At 46.4% G+C, this 23,053-nt stretch overlaps 1 protein-coding gene across 1 annotated transcript in view; it reads left to right on the forward strand.

The window, feature by feature from the left end:
* LOC136580236 (nephrocan-like) overlaps positions 1 to 23,053 on the forward strand; it is a 30,085-nt gene that overhangs the window by 1,519 nt on the left and 5,513 nt on the right. Inside the window, 1 exon segment of the mRNA XM_066580663.1 lies at positions 16,982 to 17,198. Within this exon segment, the coding sequence (XP_066436760.1) occupies positions 16,982 to 17,198 (217 nt within the window).

Consider the following 23,053-nt stretch of genomic DNA (forward strand, 5'->3'; position numbering starts at 1 on the left):
CAAAAATCCTCTGGATTCTTTGAGTTTGACTTTACACGCTGTGTTTGAGAAAAATTTTTGGCCCCTCCCCGCATTACCACTACCTGCTGTGACGTGTCAGCGTGCGAACGTCCACAGCAGTATGAGAGAGAGAATTACACAAACATTTAAGTAGCTCCCATAGACTTCTATGGGGACCTTTGCTGTGCAAATACTCAGAAAGATAGAGCAGGTCTTATTTTTCTTGCATGTGCAAAAAAATCGTTCATGTGACAGGACCTATTGACATCAATGGGTACTATTCTCCGTGTATTGAGCGCAAATACGTCCATCTGAAGAATCTTTTAAACTGATCCGTTTAGTCTTTTTTCCTTTATGCACGCTCATTTCAAAGTCAATCCATTAAACAGAGAGCTAAGAGGGAAACAGATCGGAAACAACCCTTCTATTCAGTTCCATCACTTGCTGACTGTAATGTAAGAAAATGAAAAAACAGGAAGGGTCCGGGAGACCCTTTAAACCCTTCATTGGTGGGTTTCTTACCACTCTGTCAGACCCACCAGGGCAGGTTTTTTAAATGGGCCAACCATTTAATTTCAACTAATTTTCCAGTCGCGTTCCAAGAGCCGTAACTTTTTTATTTTGCCATTGACACAGCCGTATGAGGGCTTGTTTTTTGCGAGACAATTCGTACTTTGTGATGGCATCATTTTTGGGTACATATAATGTATTGCATAACTTTTGTAAAAAAATTGTAAGGAGATTGGGGGAAAAAAAATGAAATCCTGCCATTTGTTTTTGGATTTCATTTTTACGGCATTCAGCGTGCAGAATAAATAGGGTAATAACATCAGTCAGCACGATCCCGGCGATACCAAGTTTATACAGTTTTATGTTTTGCTATTTTTGTACATTTAAAACCTTTTTTTTTAAAGGTTTGCTTTTGTGTCGCCACATTCCAAGAGCCGTATTATTTTTTGTTTCCATTGCTAGAGCTCTAGAAGGCCTTGTTTTTTGCGGGATGAACTCTAGTCTTCATTTATCTAATTTTTAGGAACATGTAAAGTTTTGATCGCTTTTTATTCCATGCTTTGTAGGGGCAAGATTAACAAAATCTGTAATTCTGGCATGTTTTTCTATTTTTCACTGCATTCTTTGAGCAGTATAAATAATATATTAAAGTAATTCTACAGGCCAGTACGATTATGGCCATACCAAATTGAAATAGTTTTTTTCTTTTTCGCGACTTTTTCACAGTTTAAAGAAAAAAAAAAGTGATAAACGTTTAAATTACCCTCCTTTTGCCATATCCATAATAAAAAAAATCTAAATCATAAAAGAAAAATACATATTTGGTATCACCGCATCCGTAAAAGTCCAATCTATCAAAGTAGTGCATTATTTACCCCGTACAGTGAACGTAGTCCGAAAAAAGATAAAGACTGCCAGAAATGCACTTTTTCAGTCACCCAGTCTCCCAGAAAAAATGCAATAAAAAGCAATCAAAAAGTCATATGTATTCCAAATTGGTACTAACAAACTACAGGACATCCTGCAAAAAATGAGCCCTTGCTCAACTATGTCAACAGAAAAATAAAAAAGTTATTGCGCGCAGAATATGCAGCAGAAAATAATTTAAAAAAATTAAATGTGTGACAAAAATACAAGTACTACAGCAAAAAGAACTATACAAGTTTGGTATCGTAGTAATCGTACTGATCCATAGAATAAAGTTATCATTTCGTTTTTGTTGCAGTTTGTGTGTTATAGAAACGAAACGCACTAAAAGATGGTGGAATGTTTTGTTTTTTTTCATTTTACTCCACTTAGAATTTTGTAAAAGTTTTTCAGTACATTATATGGTACTTTAAATAGCACCATTGAAAAATACAACTTGTCCCGCAAAAAGCAAGCCCTCATATAGCGACGCCAATGGATAAATAAAGGAGTTATTTTTTAAACAGGGGGAGGAAAAAAAGAAAAGGTGAAAAAAAAGGGGCCACGTCATTAAGCGGTTAAATAATGTACTAACTTCCTTCTCTGGGTCATTACGACGCACATATACCACATGTGTAATTTTGTGTTTAATTTTTTACAAAGTAAAGGGAGACAAGTGTTTTTATTTTTTTATAATTTCTTATTTTTAAAGTTTTTTTATTTTTTTTAACTTTTTAAAATTTTTTGTCCCTTCTGATCACATTCCGGGGGTCCAATGGTGACAGCCCTTTACATGCTGCAATCACATAGACTGCCGCATGTAAAGGGTTAGCACAGCAAAGATCGGAGGTTTTCTCAGATCTCTGCTGTAAGAGCTGGTGCCTGGCTATCCTCTGACAGCCAAGCACCAGCTCTCCCTGCCATAGAGACAGTCGGCTTGCTTCTGACAAGCAGATGTTCTCTGTGGTAACCTGTAAACAAAGCAGTGCAGGAGTTTAAAAATAGAAGGGGGAGGTTGCTGGCAGATCGATAATATCTTCCTGCTTCTTTGTTTAAAGTCCTGTACTATTCTATGTGGGACTGTGCAGGCAGAGCACAATGCCACAGCTTATGGCATTGTACTCTGCAGGTCCCATAGTGAAACATAGCATGTAAATCTTCCGAGCTATTTCACTATGGGCAGTGGAGTTCGTCCCGGAAAATTTCTGGACGTGCCACTCAAGGGGTTAAAGGGAACCTGTCACGTTCAAAGAGCACCTTAAACTAAGTTATGCTGCTGTTAAGGAGGTGACATTAAAGGGGTTTCCTACCACAGATATGTAATGTCTGGTGGGAGTCTCCTGGGACATCCACCAGCTGTCATACGAGGGGCCAATGACACTTTTTACCTTCATGACTAGGGAGTGACAGGAACAGCTGAACGAGTTTCTGTCACTCTTCATTGAGTTCAAGGGGGTTTGCCATACATATGTGTAGTAAAGTGTCAATGGACCTCCATTATGATAATAATGGGGATCGTGGTGTCAGACTCCCACCGATCATTTATGCCAAGTCTGAAGAATTACTGTACATTGTGCTGTGTAACGGGATAGGGGACAGTGTGAATTGTATTTGACGGTGACATATCTCAATATCTCTGCTAAGAGTGGTAAGAAAATAGGGGTGCTGTGTCAGCGGTACAGAAAATGCATAAATAATTTAGATCTATGGCAAAATCTTTGAACTGGCTGCTATAAGGTCCTGTTCACACTGGGCAGATTTGTTCCAGAATGTCGGTAAAGGACATTCTGCAGCTGAAAGTCTGCATCAAAACCAGCAGTTTTAAATTTCGCACCACATGCCAGTTTCCGCATGGGTTTTGTGTGTCTTTTTTGGTCTCTTACACTGGCCCTACTACTTTTTAAAAAAAATAGTGCATGACTTAGCATGAGGAGGAGGCACTGCTCTCAGCTCATAGAATTTGCTATAATTTATACCAGAAATTGACGAAAACCCATCTTTGGCGCATGGACAAGCCAAAAATGTGCTAAATGTATTAAGAGGAATGCACCACCTAATACATATAGTGCACCAGCAAAATGTTTACCTTTTATACTTTACATCTAAAATGCCAACCTAAGTAAATTTGCTTCTATGCGTTTGTTGCCCCCAAAAGCACCAAATATGCCAGGCATGAGTTATACAGAGGTTGTCCTGCATAGACACCTCCTTCTCTACTGGTGTTTAGCTGTCACAAGTCTGGCAGCTGTTATCACTGGGGAAAACTGCAGCCTCTACAGTACACACGCTGCTCTCTACAATGGTCTTGATTAGATAGTAAGCTCTTAAGACTAGAGAGTGTATGGTATATTAGATAGTAGCTTCTTAGGGCCATGGGCTGTATTGTATACAACTTGCTCCTAAGAGTTTACAATACAATAGAAAGTTTGCTGCTATAATCTAACAGATATTCTGCTACTAAAAATGTGGGCAGAGCTCTCAGGCCCTGAGCTCCAGGCCTCCACCCAACTCCAGACCCTATTATAGTCAATGGGGTCCATCCGGCACTGTTCGGTTCCATCCAGAGACAGAGTTGTTCGGCTGCAAGGATTCCCCTTTTCTGCTCCGCGAATGTAGCGGAAAAGTGTAATCCCCAATGTAGGTGAGACCACCCTAGTTCCTGGGTATGTACTGTATATAATTATATACAGTATATACAGCTGGTATAAGCTATACTTCTCCCTGTATATAGTGATATACCAGGGTATGCTAGCATGGTCCCATATACAGGAGATGTATAACTTATTCCAGTAGTGCATACATAACTATATACAGGACATATCCAGGTTATACCAGCATGTTCCATGTCACTACCTGTATATAGTGATATGGAGCATTCTAGTATAACCTGGGTATGTCCTGTTTATATGTACAGCTGGTATAAATTATACCAGCTATACATACAAGATTAAATACAGTACTTACTGACTCCGCTCCCTGATACTAACAGTGCACCACTGGCCGGACCAATCATGCAGCTGGCAGTGCACTGATATACCGCAGTTGTGACCGATCACAACTGCAGTCTCTCAGTGCAAGGGAAGACTGTACACCCGAGGAGTCTGAGGCCTGTAATTGGCTGCCCTCCCCTCCCTGAGTGCCACCCACAGCCGGCTCGTGGGCCGTGCCAGTCAGGAGCCGGGTCACAATTGCGACCCCTAGTGGTAAGCCAGTGCCAGCAGGTCTCAGAGCCCTCCCATGCAACAATCTGCAATTAGTCCCCCCCTCAGTGAAGGCATCCCATAGGATCATTGCCCGGGCTCCAGAGACGCTCTTGCAAGGCGCAATGCACCATTTTGTGTCCAAGGAACAGTCTACAGAGTGCTAATTAGTAGGTGGTGCTGACGAGAACCTACCTTATTAATATGAATGCCTCCAGAAAGCTGACGCATGGCTAGGCCGCACCAGACTGCAACGCGAGATACGGGAAGCCAGTCCGAGAAGCTCCAACACAGATCCTGATGCCGGGCAGCAACAGTACCTGGATGAAGGTCAGGATATTAGCAGCCTTATTGCAGGATTATTAGTCTCCAACAGGGAACTCCTCTCAGATGTCTCTCCATGTTGGTGGTGAAGCCCCCCCCTTTACCACCACCACCCATATTACAGTAATTTATTTACCAAATCAGTCATTAACTACCAATTGAAGACCATGAGGAGCTACATGTTGGTTACGTATTTTGTTTACCAGAATGTGCAAACCCAGGTGCACTTTAAAACCTCATTCACATGGGCGTATTTTCTGTCCGTATATTTCTCGAAGATAATACAGACCACCTACACCACCATTGTTGTATTCAGATGCGCAGCTGCGTTTTTTGTTGTTGTTGCTCCATATCTTATTTTGGTGCACATTTACAGACCCAAACTGCACATTTAAATCTATAGAAATAAAATTACACGATGAATGTTATAAGCATAATCGCTACGTTTACACCAGAAGACAGTGTAAGGTGACATCAGTTGGGTCTTTTTTTGTGTGAGTGACAAATTACACACAGCCCCAACCGCCCGTGTGAATGAGCCCCAAAGCTGATATCTCACTGTGTGGAGTTTTTGACTTCTGAAGTGTAATGCAAAAAAAGATCTGAAAAACCAGATGTAAAACAAATGCTTTTTATAACATCCGTGGGTTGTACATGTTGATCATTATATATATATATATATATATATATATATATATATATATATATATATAATCTATCATCATTTACCTATCTATACTTTATTTTCCTATTGTTAGGGGGTTATATGGGTCCTTTCATTTAGTTCTTGTGAGACAAGACTTAACAGTTATCCTCTGAATAGTGCAGCAAAGTGGGCGGAGCCTGAAGTGGGCGGAGCTTCCAGAAGGAAAAGTGGCAGTTGGTCAGTCAGACGCCATCTTGAAGCCAGATGAGAACTGTTGCTGCTGCTGACAATAAGTTAACCCAACTGGATTGGATTTTGCCAGGAACAGCTGGAGAAGCCAGAAGAGGAGAAATGGTGACAGTGGCAGAGACTCAGAGAGTCCAAGGAGATCTATCCTGTAGCAAAGTCCAGGCAGACAAAGAGTGCAGCATGGACCTATCTAGAGGCCAAATATGTTGGATTGGAGGACAGCAGGAACAGACATTAAGGATTGGATTATTACCTGATAGGGCCAGTGATCTGCAGCTGTCTGCGGGGAAGCCAGTGCCGGTCGCAGCGTCAGCCTCAAGGAGCGCCAGTGAGGGGGTCACCTGGAGCCGTAAGCAACCAAAAAACACACAAAGATCATCAGTCATTTAGTCAGAGTTTATTGGTGTTGATTTTGTCTTGTATTTTGGTGCAGATTTTCTGCAGATTTCACCTTTTGGGTTAAAAAAACCGAAATCTGCAGCCCATGCTGATTCACCATGCAGAAAGTCCACACCGAAAATTATTTTTGCCCCATAAGATCTAGAAGGATTTGTACAATTTTACATGTAGTACATATGTGTGACTATTATAGACAGAAATAATCTATATATATAAAATTGAATGTATGCGTGTCTGTGTGTGTGTGTGTGTGTTTGTCCTTTATGCGCTACTACACCATTCATCCGATCGCCATGAAACTTTGGGAAGTTGTTGAGTACACTCCTGGGAAGAATATAGGCATAGTAAAACTATCCTACGATAAATGGCGCGTGTGCGAGCGTCGTCGACAGTTGCGCCCCCCCAAGTAGATCGTTTGATTTCCATCACTGCCACTAATTCTCTCACTTCGCGATGTCATAGAAACTTGAAATTTGGCATAAACATTGATTATGTGATAAATAGGAAAAGGTAATGAGTCCCAACTCAGTTATTCAATTCTATGCGCCAAAGAATTAGCGTCCAAATTTTACGTACGGAATGTAATTTTCTCGCTTCCCAATGTCATAGAAACTTGAAATTTGCCACGAGCATTGATTATGTCATAAATAGGAAAAGTTAATGGGTCCCAACTAGATTATTCAATTCTATGCGCCAAAGAATTAGCGTCCAAATTTTACGTACGGAATGTAATTTTTTCACATAGAAACTTGAAATTTGGCACGGGCATTGAATATGTCATAAATAGGAAAAGCTAATGGGTCCCAACTCGATTATTCAATTCTATGCGCAAAAGAATTAGCGTCCAAATTTTACGTACGTAATCTAATTCTCTCACTTCCTGATATATATAAATGAATGTATGTCTGTCTGTCTGTCCTTTATGCATTACTACACCATTCATCCAATTGCCATGAGACTTTGGGAAGTTGTTGAGTACACTCCTGGGAAGATTATAGGCATAGTACATCTATCCTACGATAGGTGGCGCGCGTGCGATCATCGTCGACAGTTATGCCCCCCAGACAAAGATCGTTTGATTTCCATCACAAGCACGAAAGCAAAAGGCATTACGAGCAACGGGATGAGTGTTCAACCAGAAAATGATGCACCGCCGAACGTTTCGCAAGACAATTGCTGGATATTGAGAATGCTGAGGTAAAATGAAAGCTGTGCTGTGATTGGTTGCTATTTCTTATACTGCTGAGGTAACATGAAAGCTGTGCTGTGATTGGTGGCTACTTCTTATACTACTGAGGTTGCATGAAAGCTGTGCTCCGATTCGTTGTTATATATTATACCACTGAGGTAACATGAAAGCTGTGCCGTGATTGGTTGCTATATATAATACCGCAGAGGTAACATGAAAGCTGCGCTGTGATTGGTTGCTATTTTTTATATTGCTGAGGCAGAATAAAAGTTGCGCTGTGATTGGTTGTTATTTCTCTTACTGCTGAGGTAACATGAAAGCTGCGCTGTGATCGGTTGTTATATTTTATACTGCTAAGGTAACATGAAAGCTGCGCTGTGATTGGTTGTTATATATTATACCACTGAGGTAACATGAAAGCTGCGCTGTGATTGGTTATCTAGATATATAAAAACGAATGAATGTATGTCTGTCTGTCTTCGCAGCAACGCGCGACGGGTAAGCTAGTATATTATATAAACAATTAATTATATTATATGTTTATTAATTTATAAAATTATATTAATTTATTTATAGACATAATATATAATATATACAAACACACATATACACACACAGAGTTGCCATTGGGATGTGAACGAATAGAGTTGAAAGAGGTTTTCTGATTTGGTAACAGTTTTTGAAAACTGATGGATCAGGTGGGGTCTCAAAGAAGTTTAAATGGCCACCTTTAGCAGTCCTACTGCAATAAATGGAGCAGCAGTGTGCGTTTATGGCCACCACGCAATTCATTCTGCATACTTCAAGACTACCATTCTGGCAATTGGTGGGGATGCCTGCAGTTGGACCCTCACCAATCTATCAGTTATCACCTATGTAGATGACGGAAAGAGAAAACATGAAAAACATCACCTAACCAGAAAACCTTTTACTATAGAAATATGACATTGTTGTACTTTCCTTAATTGGGCGAGAGACAATTTCCTACTGAGATATTTGGCTTATATTCATTAAGGGGCCCTTACCTATTTCTATAAGGGGCTGTCAATCAACAAAAGACTATTTGTAGGTGTTTGTAGCTATTGTGACTGTAGCTATTGTAGCTATCAATGACTGAAGCGCTTCTAGTGATGAAATACAGGGTCATTGGGACTTTTTCATAAATTTTGGTAAAAATTTCTGGAAATTACAAAACTAAAATGCTATTATTTCATAAACCCCTTCATAAAAAGGTTGTACATGTATGGGAGCCAAGCCCGCTCCAAGCACAGAGGGTGCTGAATGTGTTAAATAGCAGACATCCACCATCATCTCCTGGAACCAGATGCCAGCTGCTTAACTTAAAGGGGTTGTCCCGCGGCAGCAAGTGGGTCTATACACTTCTGTATGGCCATATTAATGCACTTTGTAATGTACATTGTGCATTAATTATGAGCCATACAGAAGTTATCAAAAGTTATTCACTTACCTGTTCCGTTGCTGGCGTCCTCATCTCCATGGTTGCCGTCTAATTTTCGCCGTCTAATGGCCAAATTAGACGTGCTTGCGCAGTCCGGGTCTTCTTATCTTCTCAATGGGGCTCCGTGTAGCTCCGCCCCGTCACGTGCCGATTCCAGCCAATCAGGAGGCTGGAATCGGCAATGGACCGCACAGAAGCCCTGCGGTCCACGGAGGGAGAAGATGCCGGCGGCCATCTTCACCGGGTAAGTAAGAAGTCACCGGAGCGCGGGGATTCAGGTAAGCGCTGTCCGGTGTTCTTTTTTAACCCCTGCATCGGGGTTGTCTCGCGCCGAACAGGGGGGGGGGGGGGTTGAAAAAAAAAACCCGTTTCAGTGCGGGACAACCCCTTTAAATGTCACACAATGCTGAACGTGGCATCTAACCCGCTAGAGGGAATCCCTCCATCATTGCTTTTTTAAAGTGTTAATCATGCAGCATAAATAACATGATACATTCAATGACGATACTAAATGTATTTTAGGTTTTGCTACAGTTAACCCCTTAACGACGGCCCCATAGGGAAACTACATCCTGCCTAAGTGGGCTTTAATCCTAGAGGACGTAGTTTTATGCATCCTCTTTGGATTGATGCCCACTTGCCTGAGGACGTGACAGCTCCATGCTGTCGGTGCCCGCAGGTAGCCGACAGCATAGAGCTGTCATCCCAGGATGCGGGCAGTCCCCCCCGGCATTGCAATCGGCGCTATCCAATGGATAGCGCTGATCGCAAAAAAGTAAACAAAAAGATGAAGTTTCAGCTCCCCTCATGGATCGCAACCATGGGGGGCGCTGAAACTGCTCACCGAGGTCCCCGGTGGTCCCCTGCTGTCCCCGGCGATGTCGGCGGCCCTCCGGTGTATTCGGAGGTAAACGGCGATCGCGAAAAAGTTACAAAAAGTTGTAAAAAACAAAAGTTTCTCCTCCCCTCATGGATCGGATCCATGAGGGGAGGTGAAAATACTTACCCCCGTCCTCCGAGATGTTCCGTGGCGATCTGCCATTGCCGCGGGACTCTGCGCATGCGCAGAAGCCCGGATCGCCCGGGAGATTTGAAATCTCCTGGCGCCCGGCTATCAACAGATAGTCGGGCGCCGGTAGATGTCAGCGGGGACCGCGGTAAGCGGTCCCCGCTTCCGTGATCGCTGCTATCCCATGGATAGCGGCGATCATGGAAAAGTTGTAAAAAGTGTATAAGTTTCATCTCCCCTCACGGATCGGATCCGTGAGAGGAGATGAAAATAGTCCCCAAAAGTCCCCAAAATTGCCGAAAATAACGGCAAAACTGCCAAAATGGCGGCGCATGCGCAGTAGAGCCTAAGGCAAAAGTTGCCTTAGGCATAGTGACTTGCAGGGACCAAAGTGATTGGTTCCTGCTGACATGGATGGCTGTGATATGGATGGCTGTGATATACCTATCACAGCCATCCATGTCATTTGTTTAGTAAATATCGCACACGATGAGTCCTGGTATCTCTCCCCTGTCACTCAGAGTGATTTGTGACAGAAGAGAGATAGCTGAGAAAAATCGTGTTCGATAATTAGTGAAAACACACAGAAAAAAACCCCACCGCTGTCCCATATTTACCGCCCCTTGTACCCTTATTACCCCTCTATACCCGCGTCCGTTTTTTTTTAAAAAAAAATTTTTTTTGGGGGGGGGGGGGGGGGGGGGTAAAATATTTTTTTTAAATTTTGTCTACCTCCTCACCCTGTCTTCGCCGCCCCTCATACCCTAATTACCCTACTATACCCACGTCTGTCTTTTTTTGTGGGTTACATAATTTTTTTTCATTTTTTTTTAAGTCCATTTTTAAAAAATTTATAAAATGGATCGTAGACGCTATACCGCAGAGCAAGCGTATGCGATGCTCTTTGCGTCAAGCTCCGGTAGCGAGGCTACCAGCGAGTCGGAGTTTTTTTAAAGCGACAACTCAGCCTCTAGCGCTGTGGAGGCTGAGGTAGTTGTTGGGGCAGCAGGGCCAAGCATTGTGGCGCCTGCGACTGCGTGGAGTAACGCAGATGAATTTTTGCCCCGCATCCACCGCCACGCCTGGCATAAATGCGGAGGTCGCTAATTTCACTCCATTTAATTTTTTAAATTTATTTATAAGTGATGCCGTCCTGGATCTCATTGTCCGGCAGACAAACACTTATGCTGGACAGTACATAACCGCGCACCCTGCGTCGTTATACTCCAGGACGTGGACCCCCATTGACATCCCAGGAGTTAAAAAATTCCTGGGAATTGTCCTTCTTATGGGACTCGTAAAAAAACCATCTTTACGGTCCTACTGGTCTGCTAGTGCCGTTCACGCAACACCTGTGTTTGCGTCTGTAATGCCCCGCCAGCAGTTCGAAAAAACATGCGATTTTTCCACCTCGCCGATAATACACAAATTCCCCCCAGAAACGACCCAGAGTATGACCGCTTGTCTAAGTTGAGGCCCCTTATAATTCTATTAAAAGATTATTTTAAAAACGTTTACACCCCAGAAAAAAATTTGGCGGTAGATGAGTCGCTAATGAGCTTCAAGGGCTGTCTATCTTTTCGCCAGTTCATACCATCAAATATGGTGTGAAACTATATAAAATATGTGAAAGCGCGAGCGGATATACGTCCGATTTTTTTATTTATGAGGGTAGAGACTGCCACCTAAATCCCCCCAATTGTCCTGAAGATATCGGCGTGAGTGGGAAAATCGTGTGGGAGCTTGTGGGCCCTTTTTTAAATAAAGGGTACCACATTTACACGGACAATTATTACACCAGCATCCCCCTGTTCAAGGCATTACATGACGCAGACACAGGTGCCTGCGGAACGGTGCGCAGAAAGAGAGTAGGGTTCCCACAACCCCTAGTTTCAAGACGCGTGGACAAAGGAGCATCTTACGCGCTGGCAAAGGACCCACCCCTTGCTTGTGATAAAGTGGTGCGACAAAAAGGACGTTTATATGTTGTCCACCATTCACACAGACGCCTGCGTTGCAGTAAGGGAGAGGGGGGCTGCAACGCAGAAAATAAAACCGGTCTGTGTGACTGATTATAATAAATTTATGGGGGGGGGGGGGGTCGATTTATCCGACCAGGCTCTACAACCGTACTTGGTTAAAAGAAAGACGCGTGCGTGGTATAAGAAGGTAGCGATTTACCTAATACAGATCGCTACGTATAACGCGCACGTAGTCTATAAGTTATCTGGGGGCACCCTGAGCTTCCTCCAGTTCCAGGAGGAGCTCATCGAGCATCTATTATTTGAGACCACCGCACCTCGAAATGCATTGGAATCTGAGGAGGTGCGAAGGCTCACAGAGCGCCACTTTATGCACCCCATCCCGGAGACTCCGGGCAAAAAATACTCTCAAAAAAGGTGTCGCGTCTGCACAAAGCAACGGAGGAGGAGGGATACACGTTTTTATTGCCCCACGTGCCCATCCCACCCTGGCCTTTGCAATTACCTCTGTTTCGAAATTTATCACACCATTTTACATTATTAATTTTACTTTTTAAATTTCTTTATCACTTATGCCGCCCTATAACTTATTGTCCTGAAACGCCAAAAGGAGGGGGGGGGGGGGGGGAGTGTTCTTTTTAGGGAGTCATTTTTATTTAGTTGCGCCCTGAAATCCAATAGGTGGTCCCTCCATTAGAGGCCTAGCAATGTGTCCTGTATGCAAATTGGACCTATAATGGGGGTATTGCTGAACACAGAACAATTACCGCTATAAACCTTGGGGTACATCTCCCCAGTTTTCTCTGCTTAAAACAAAGAAAACTGTCATGAAAATGACAAATTAATGAAAAAAAAAATGACACAATCAGCTAAAAAAAAAAAAAAAAAAAAAAAATCAAAATTGGGATTTTGTTCCTTCCGCTTTATTCCAATTCATTCAAAAATTGTGGAGTCAAAATACACAGTACACCCCTAGATGTACTCCCCGCCCCGTCAAGTGTGCCGATTCCAGCCAATCAGGAGGCTGGAATCGGCAATGGAACGCACAGAGCCCACGGTGCACCATGGGAGAAGACCTGCGGTCCACCGTGGGTGAAGATCCCGGCGGCCATCTTCGCAAGGTAAGTAAGAAGTCACCGGAGCGCGGGGATTCGGGTAAGTACTATCCGTTTGTTTTTTTTTAAACCCCTGCATCGGGTTTGTCTCGCGCCGAACGGGGAGGGGGGGGGGGGGGCTATTGAAAAAAAAAACCCGTTTCGGCGCGGGACAACCCCTTTAAGGGGTGTAGTTTTTAAAATGGGGTCATTTGTGGGGGTAGCTATCATTCTGACACCTATGAGCCTTTGCAATCTTGTGGTGGTGCAGGAAAACAAAGTGTTTCTCAAAATGCTGAAAAGTAATGTTAAATTTGTATGTCTCCTAAATTGTTAAAAAAAACAAAAAAAAAAACACAAGAGTTTTTCAAATGTGCATTCAGAATAAAGTAAACAGATGGAAATATATACCTTAGCAAAAATTTGTACAGTATGTTTGCACATATTTGCGTAATTACAGTTGAAAATGTGAAAAAAAGATAATTTTTTCAAAATTTTCCCAATATTGGCACTTTTAATAAATATTCATAAATACTATCCATCTATTTTTTCCACCTATATGAAGTACAACATGTGGCGAAAAAACAATGTCAGAATCACTTGGATATGTAAAGCCTTTACGGAGTTATGCTATGTTGAACGACGCATGTCAAATTTCTAAAATTTGGCTCCGTCACTAAGGCGCAAACAGGCTTTGTCACTAAGGGGTTAAACCCCTTTTTCTGGAAATTATTTTTTTTCTACATTGTTGCATTCATACTCCTATAACTTTTATTCTTCCATGTACGGACCTCTGTGAGAGCTTGTTTTTTACCTGACGAGCTGTAGTTTTTATTGGTACTACATTTGGGATGCATATGTCTTTTTTGATTACTTATTGAGTAAATAATATATTTTTTTTCTTTTTTAAACAAAAAGGGGAAGCGCGTAAAAAAGTGTTTTTTTTGGAATTTTCGTAATACATATTTTTAACACAATTTTCATGTTTTTTTTTGTATCTTTTATATTGCTATAGGGGACTTGAAGTATAGCAGTTATGATTGCTATGATAAGGCATTGCAGGACTTCTGTACTGCTATGCCTTATTGCTTGTAATAGTGATCATATGCAATGGCAAGCCCGGACACCAGTATCTGTCGTTCAATTGCCATAGCAACCTAGTGGACCTCTGATTACATCGTGGGGACTGATGACATCACAGACGGAGCGCCCTCCTTCTGTGAACCCTTGAAATGCCAGGATCTACATAGATGGCTGCATGTAGAAGATTAAAAGCAGAAATCAATGTTCATTGATTACAGGAGTTGCAGGATTAACAACCTTTTCCTGTTGCAAGATTGCGCAAGCTCAGCTTCTGATCACGTGCCACCCACACGACATAAGTTAACATCTAGGTGCATTAAGTTCCACTCTGCCATGACGTAATCTTAAGTCACATAGCGTTAAGAGTTTAAACTTCTTAAAGACTTGCCCCAGGACACTATCAAACACGAATTGGAGAAGCATGCCATTACACAATCTAGACAGGACAGTCTACATGATGTTGTCTGGTAATGGTGAAGGAGCTATATATGGGCATACTGTGAATACGGTGAAGAGTAAGGATTTGCCAAGAGAGAAGAGTTAGAGGACACCTCTCTATCTCACCTGCTAAATACTATACTCACTTAACTTTTCATTTATCCAGACGCGGGACAGACCGGCCGAGAGGCCCGACGCGGGACAGACCGGCCGAGAGGCCCGACGCGGGACAGACCGGCCGAGAGGCCCGACGCGGGACAGACCGGCCGAGAGGCCCGACGCGGGACAGACCGGCCGAGAGGCCCGACGCGGGACAGACCGGCCGAGAGGCCCGACGCGGGACAGACCGGCCGAGAGGCCCGACGCGGGACAGACCGGCCGAGAGGCCCGACGCGGGACAGACCGGCCGAGAGGCCCGACGCGGGACAGACCGGCCGAGAGGCCCGACGCGGGACAGACCGGCCGAGAGGCCCGACGCGGGACAGACCGGCCGAGAGGCCCGACGCGGGACAGACCGGCCGAGAGGCCCGACGCGGGACAGACCGGCCGAGAGGCCCGACGCGGGACAGACCGGCCGAGAGGCCCGACGCGGGACAGACCGGCCGAGAGGCCCGACGCGGGACAGACCGGCCGAGAGGCCCGACGCGGGACAGACCGGCCGAGAGGCCCGACGCGGGACAGACCGGCCGAGAGGCCCGACGCGGGACAGACCGGCCGAGAGGCCCGACGCGGGACAGACCGGCCGAGAGGCCCGACGCGGGACAGACCGGCCGAGAGGCCCGACGCGGGACAGACCGGCCGAGAGGCCCGACGCGGGACAGACCGGCCGAGAGGCCCGACGCGGGACAGACCGGCCGAGAGGCCCGACGCGGGACAGACCGGCCGAGAGGCCCGACGCGGGACAGACCGGCCGAGAGGCCCGACGCGGGACAGACCGGCCGAGAGGCCCGACGCGGGACAGACCGGCCGAGAGGCCCGACGCGGGACAGACCGGCCGAGAGGCCCGACGCGGGACAGACCGGCCGAGAGGCCCGACGCGGGACAGACCGGCCGAGAGGCCCGACGCGGGACAGACCGGCCGAGAGGCCCGACGCGGGACAGACCGGCCGAGAGGCCCGACGCGGGACAGACCGGCCGAGAGGCCCGACGCGGGACAGACCGGCCGAGAGGCCCGACGCGGGACAGACCGGCCGAGAGGCCCGACGCGGGACAGACCGGCCGAGAGGCCCGACGCGGGACAGACCGGCCGAGAGGCCCGACGCGGGACAGACCGGCCGAGAGGCCCGACGCGGGACAGACCGGCCGAGAGGCCCGACGCGGGACAGACCGGCCGAGAGGCCCGACGCGGGACAGACCGGCCGAGAGGCCCGACGCGGGACAGACCGGCCGAGAGGCCCGACGCGGGACAGACCGGCCGAGAGGCCCGACGCGGGACAGACCGGCCGAGAGGCCCGACGCGGGACAGACCGGCCGAGAGGCCCGACGCGGGACAGACCGGCCGAGAGGCCCGACGCGGGACAGACCGGCCGAGAGGCCCGACGCGGGACAGACCGGCCGAGAGGCCCGACGCGGGACAGACCGGCCGAGAGGCCCGACGCGGGACAGACCGGCCGAGAGGCCCGACGCGGGACAGACCGGCCGAGAGGCCCGACGCGGGACAGACCGGCCGAGAGGCCCGACGCGGGACAGACCGGCCGAGAGGCCCGACGCGGGACAGACCGGCCGAGAGGCCCGACGCGGGACAGACCGGCCGAGAGGCCCGACGCGGGACAGACCGGCCGAGAGGCCCGACGCGGGACAGACCGGCCGAGAGGCCCGACGCGGGACAGACCGGCCGAGAGGCCCGACGCGGGACAGACCGGCCGAGAGGCCCGACGCGGGACAGACCGGCCGAGAGGCCCGACGCGGGACAGACCGGCCGAGAGGCCCGACGCGGGACAGACCGGCCGAGAGGCCCGACGCGGGACAGACCGGCCGAGAGGCCCGACGCGGGACAGACCGGCCGAGAGGCCCGACGCGGGACAGACCGGCCGAGAGGCCCGACGCGGGACAGACCGGCCGAGAGGCCCGACGCGGGACAGACCGGCCGAGAGGCCCGACGCGGGACAGACCGGCCGAGAGGCCCGACGCGGGACAGACCGGCCGAGAGGCCCGACGCGGGACAGACCGGCCGAGAGGCCCGACGCGGGACAGACCGGCCGAGAGGCCCGACGCGGGACAGACCGGCCGAGAGGCCCGACGCGGGACAGACCGGCCGAGAGGCCCGACGCGGGACAGACCGGCCGAGAGGCCCGACGCGGGACAGACCGGCCGAGAGGCCCGACGCGGGACAGACCGGCCGAGAGGCCCGACGCGGGACAGACCGGCCGAGAGGCCCGACGCGGGACAGACCGGCCGAGAGGCCCGACGCGGGACAGACCGGCCGAGAGGCCCGACGCGGGACAGACCGCATCATTTAATTTACTATACTCACTTATCTTTCTTTTTCCCCAGATGCTGGACAGTTTGGCTCCACCCAAGACAGAAGCCACCCTGCTCCACCAAAGCCACAGGCTCCACCCAAGCCAGAAGCCATGCTGCTGCACCCAAGACAGAAGCCACCCTGCTCCACCCAAGCCAGAGGCTCCACCCAAGATAGAAGCCACCCTGTTACACCCAAGCTAGAGGCTCCACCAAAGACTGAAGCCGCCCTGCACCACCCAAGCCAGAGGTTCCAACTAAGACAGCAGCCACCCTGCTCCAGCCAAGACAGAAGCCGCAGTGCTCCACCCAGGAGAGACATCTCCCGGCTCCACCTAACACAGAGGCCACCCCATAGTTTAAGAGAATATTTGTACGTATAATGGCTGGCAGGCAGAATGTTTATGAATAGTAAAGCCAGCTTGCCAAAGTATTTAAAACGTTCCCAAGTTTGTAGCCAACACCAATTTAGCTGACAATTAAAGTCCTATTGTTTACTGCAATGTGTGCGGGTTTTTTAATCCACCTGCACATGGGGTAAACATACTTTCAGTAGCAGCCTGTGACTTGGCCCTTACCTGTGGGCCCTCTAGGCTCTGAGCTGGGGATACATACTCTGGCAGGCCCAAGAGCAAGATGAATGATGGTGAGAAGGCATATTGGCATTCATTGCTAGGCAAGTACTTAAAGGGGGAAACCACTGGAATTGCTACCGGCCACCCATCCAGAGCTTGCAGATAGTTTAGTGCAGCACTGCTTCTGTAGCTCTTATTGAAATGAATGAAAGTGACAAGAACTGCACAGCACAGTACACCATGCAGTTTCCGTAACTCATAGAATTTTGATAACAGTGAAGTGTGCTGGGCTACACCATTTGCTTATCCCCCATTCATTTCAATAAGATCTACAAAAACAAAAAGCGCTCAGTACTGGGGTTTTTTTTTGATGATATTCCAAGAATTCCATGTTTTTGCCTCTTGGCCATGAGAAGCAGAGAGGGGAATATTAGTTTTTGGAAACAGTCTGGAATTTTTACGATTTACGGTCTCTTCCTTAGGATACGTCATAAATACTTCATTGGCGGGGATCTGCTACTTGGGATCCCTGCTGACCAGTTAATTGCCTGGGCTAAATTGAAGGGGTTAGGTCTGCTGTAGATCTGCATCACAACCTGTGTCAATGATGCAGAATTTGATACAGATTTTCTGCTGTGGAAAGTCTGCACTAATTCGGCTATGTGTGAATGTACCACTAAGGGTGTTTTCACATTTGACTGATTTGCTGTGAATTTTGTTGCAGATTTTTGTAGACCTCTACAATAGATTCCACCCTTGCAATTGCTTTCAAATCACCAAAATAATAATAATCTTTATTTATATAGCTCCAACATATTCCGCAGCGCTAACAAGACAGGGGAAATAAAAACAAGACCATGGTACATGAAGTAATCAATTGATGGAAACAGTAGGGGTGAGGGTCCTGCTCCAATGAGCTTACACACCACAAATAATGGGGTGATAGAGAAGGTAAAGGGTCTGGAGATGTGCACGGTAAGGCGAGGTGGGGAGTGAGGGATGCTATACACACAGACAATTGTCAAGCTGTAGTGGCTGAATCGGTATGACTGCAGGTGCCAGTTAATTACGGTTAGCAGGAATTGCAGTCAGTAGGACAGGGAGCATGTTATCAGGTAGAGTACAGAGGGGTTTGGTTTAGGAGATGCCCTATGCCTCCCTGAAGAGGTGCGTTTTTAGAGCATGCCTGAAGTTTAGTGTGTCAGTGATTACCCGGATAGCTTTTGGTAGCGCATTCCAGAGGACAGATGCTGCTCTGGAGAAGTCTTGGAGGCGGGAATGAGAGGTTGGAATTAAAGGGGCACTTAGTCTGATTTTGTTAGTGGAGCTCAGGGCGCAGGCTGGGTGGTGAATTGAGATGAGGGAAGCAGTATAGGGCGGCGCGGTACTGTGGAGAGCTTTGTGGATGAGGGTAGGGGGTTTAAAATATGCAGCAAATCAGTGACATGGGAAAACGGATGGTGGATTCCATTGCAGAATTTTGCAAATGAAATCCACCCGTAAAACCACAGCAGAAATCCATGGCTATTCTGCCACTGTTTTTGCAGGGGATCTGCATGCAGATTTAGCCTAGTCAGTGGGCAAAATCGGTATGTAGAACTCCAATGCAATACTGCACGGATTCGCATGAAGTACCAGCATGGCCCCACCCCCCCATTGAAGGGTTTGCAGAGGTTTTTTTTTATTATTATTATTATTGATTCCTGCTCACCATGCCTAAAAATTATAAACAATCAAATCCTCCCCGCTGTACAGGGTCTGTGCTGACAGTCTGCATTCAGCTTGTTTTCAGGATGTCACACTGCTGCAGCCAATCAGAGACCTCAGTGCTCAAACACTGAGGTCTGATTGGCTGCAACTGCCTACGACGTTCTGTACACAGGCCGATTGCAGCTTGGCAACTCTACATTAAAGGGAAGACTGAAGGATGCGACGCTGGAGCTGCACGAACCCAGGAGAAGGGAGTATACCTTATTTCTGTAATACGTATATTTTATGCATGGCAAGCAGGAATATAAAGGGAACCTGTCATGTTCCCACCGCACCATAAACTAAGTTACTCAGCGATTCCCACAATCTACAGATGTCACCTGGTGAATTCTTTTTAGAGTCCCGTGCTCTCAAATAGACGTATATGGGAGTGTGCATGCACAGGACTCTGAAAAGTCGGAATTTCGTGCCGTGCGTCGCGTTCAGGGAGGCAGCGTGGGAATGTATAAAAAATACATCACCTGGCTCCATGTCACATGTCCTAACAGCGCCATAACTTGGTTTATGGTGCTGTGGGATCAGACAGGTTGCTTTAAAATTTTTGGAAAAAACTGCAAATGTGTTATTGCACAATAGTAGAACAAGCCTCATACATATTGGGCATCACCATAATTGTAACGAGCCCTAGAATAAGGGTAACACATTGTACCACATGGTACTGTAGAATGTAGAACACAAAAAGAGACAGTTATGGTTGTCTAACAGAAGTGCCTAAATTGTCCTGGAAAGAAGTGGAAGGCAAGTGCTTTGGTAAATAAGGAGTTCATGCTCATTCACGCTAGCAGTTTTGCCTCAGTTTAGGCTGATCCATTTTTGGAACACAGCAACGAAATTCCAACTGAATTAAATCGATCTTTTTCCACTCAACTTTAATTTTCTTTTCCTTTTTTTTTAAACAGAACGGGGAGCAATGAAATCAGTTTTCAGTCTGCTTTCAATTTTTTAAAATCCCATTGAAAACAAAGTTTGTGTGGGTGTGGTGGTGTGGAGGGGGTGGAGACATTTAATTCAGTCTTAATTCTGTTGCTCTGGACCAACAAGAGAAACATGGAAAGCCTGAATGTAGGTAGAACTCTAGTATCATTGAGCCCTTAAAAAAGTTTTCAAATTGTCGATAGTTCATGGCCACTTCCTTATGATAGATCATCAACAGTAGATTGGTGTGGGAGGGGGAAGGGGTCCTGAATGACAGACCCTTGCCAATCAGCTGTATGCTGAGCTGGCACACTCCTGTACTGATCTGATTTCTACAGGAAGCAGACAGCCCCATTCTCACTGCAGTGGCCAGGTCTGGTATTGCTGACCAAGTTCCCCTTGAAGTGAATAGGAACTTGGCCTGCAATACCAAGCCTGGCCACTGCAGTGAGAATGGAGCTTCCTGCACAAATCAGCTCAGCGCACAAGTACATTAGCCCAGTGAACAGATAAGCGGTAGGATTCCTGAACAACAGGCTTATTTCAATCTACTATTGATGCTCTACACCGAGGACAGTCATAAATAGTTTACAACTGGACAAACCCTTTGAATAATTCAACATAAAAATTAAATACATCACACAGCGATGTCACTAATAAGTTGTAGGGGAGAATTTACTAATACTGGAATGTTGTACAAACCTTGCCACATGATGCTCCTAGCTTATTAAGAGGTCCATTAACCCCTTAACGACCGCCCCATCGGGAAACTACGTCCTGCTGTTGCAGGACGTGTATGGAGGGAGGTAGCGCCGCTATCTCCCTCCATACAGCGCGGGCATCAGCTGTTTATTACAGCTGACACCTGCGGGCAATAGCCGCACTCGGCCGTTTGGCCGATCGCGGCTATTAACCCTTTAAATGCCGCTGTCAATTCTGACAGCGGCATTTAAATCCCCCGAACAGTCCCGCACGGCCCCCCTGCGGTGAGATCGGGGGAGCCGTGCATGTGTCATGGCAGCCGGGGGCCTAATGAATGGCCCCAGGGCTGCCTTAGCAGACTGCCTATCAAGCCATCCACACAGGGTGGCTTCATAGACTGCCTGTAAAAAAGCAGTATGACGTAATGCTATAGCATTACGTCATACTGCAGGAGCGATCAAAACATCGCATGTTAAAGTCCCCCAGGAGAACTTCAAAGTAATGTTAAAAAAAAAAAAAAAAAAAAAAAAATCAATAAAGTTTTTTTAATTGTTAAAAAAAAAAAAAGTTATAAAAGTTTAAATCACCCCCCTTTTGCCATATCCATTATTAAAAAATCAAAATCATAAAACAAAAATATGTATTTGATATCGCCGCGTCCGTAAAAGTCCGAACTATCAAAGTAGTGCATTATTTTTCCCGCACGGTGAATGTCGTCTGAAAAAAAAAAATAAAGAACGCCAGAAATACACTTTAGTTACCCTGTCTCCCAGAAAAAAACTCAATAAAAAGTGATCAAAAAGTCGTATGTATTCCAAATTGATACTATCGGAAACTTCAGGACATCCCGCAAAAAATGAGCCCTTGCTCAACTACATCGACGAAAAAATAAAAAAGGTATTGCGCGCACAAAATGACCGCAGAAAATAATTGAAAAAAATTAAATATCTTAAAAAAAAAATAAAAGTACTACAGAAAAAAAAATACTATACAAGTTTGGTATCGTAGCAATCGTACTGACCCATAGAGTAAAAATATCAGGTCGTTTTTGTTGCAGTTTGTGTGCTGTAGAAACAGGACGCACCGAAAGATGGTGGAATGTCGTTTTTTTCCCATTTCTCTCCGCTAAGAATTTTTTAAAAGTTTTTCAGTAAATTATATGGTACAATAAATAGTGCCATTGAAAAATACAACTCATTCCACAAAAAACAAGCCCTCATACAGCAACGTCGATGGATACATTAAGGAGCTACGGTTTTTTAAAAGGGAGTAGGAAAAAACAAAAATGGAAAAAAGCAAAAAAGCTCCGTCACTAAGGGGTTAATCGTTTTGCCACATCTTGGTGTGCCCGTCCATGCACCAGAATTTCACATTTACACCATAAATTATGCTATTAGCATAAAAAAGGTAAGTGAAATTAACTTTTCCAGTGGACGAGGTTTCCTAAAGTCTCATCCACATTCTTGGTTTTGTGAAATCCTGCAGATTCTTCCCAACAAACTCTGTAATGGGGAATCCACAGCATTTCCAGTGTTCCCATCTCCTAAGGGGTTCTACAGTCCAATAGAGGCTCTTCTCTGTATGTTACAGTATATTATTCCGCTGTATAAGCAACCCAAAAAACCTCCTCCGTGACAGCAGGGTCATACTAGCAGCACAGCCCCCATCAGCCGTCTATGCACTGGTCTTAACCTTCTTGCATGTTCCAGTCATATAGCCATCACTTACTAGTACTTTTCTATGCTAGCAGAGTCATACTAACAGCACAGACCCATCAGCAGTCTATTCACTGGTCTTACCCCTCTTGTCTGCTCCAGTCTTACAGGCATCACTCTCTAGTACTCCTCTGTGTTAGCAGGGTCATCTAGCAGCACAGACCCATCAGCAGTCTCTGCCCTGGTCTTACCCCTCTCGCCTGCTCCAGTCTTTCAGCGATCACTCACTAGTACTCCTCCATGCTAGCAGGGTCATACTAGCAGCCCAGACCCATCAGCAGTCTATGCACTGGTCTTACCTCTCTAGTCTGCTCCAGTCTTACAGCCATCACTCACTAGTACTCCTATAGAAAGAGTCAACTCTTCTCACCTGGACAGTCAGAGCAGCAGGTGTAGTTTATGGGATGGAATGAGGGTTGAGGATCCAC

Source organism: Eleutherodactylus coqui, chromosome 1 (assembly GCF_035609145.1).
Source record: "Eleutherodactylus coqui strain aEleCoq1 chromosome 1, aEleCoq1.hap1, whole genome shotgun sequence".
Lineage (NCBI taxonomy): Eukaryota > Metazoa > Chordata > Amphibia > Anura > Eleutherodactylidae > Eleutherodactylus > Eleutherodactylus coqui.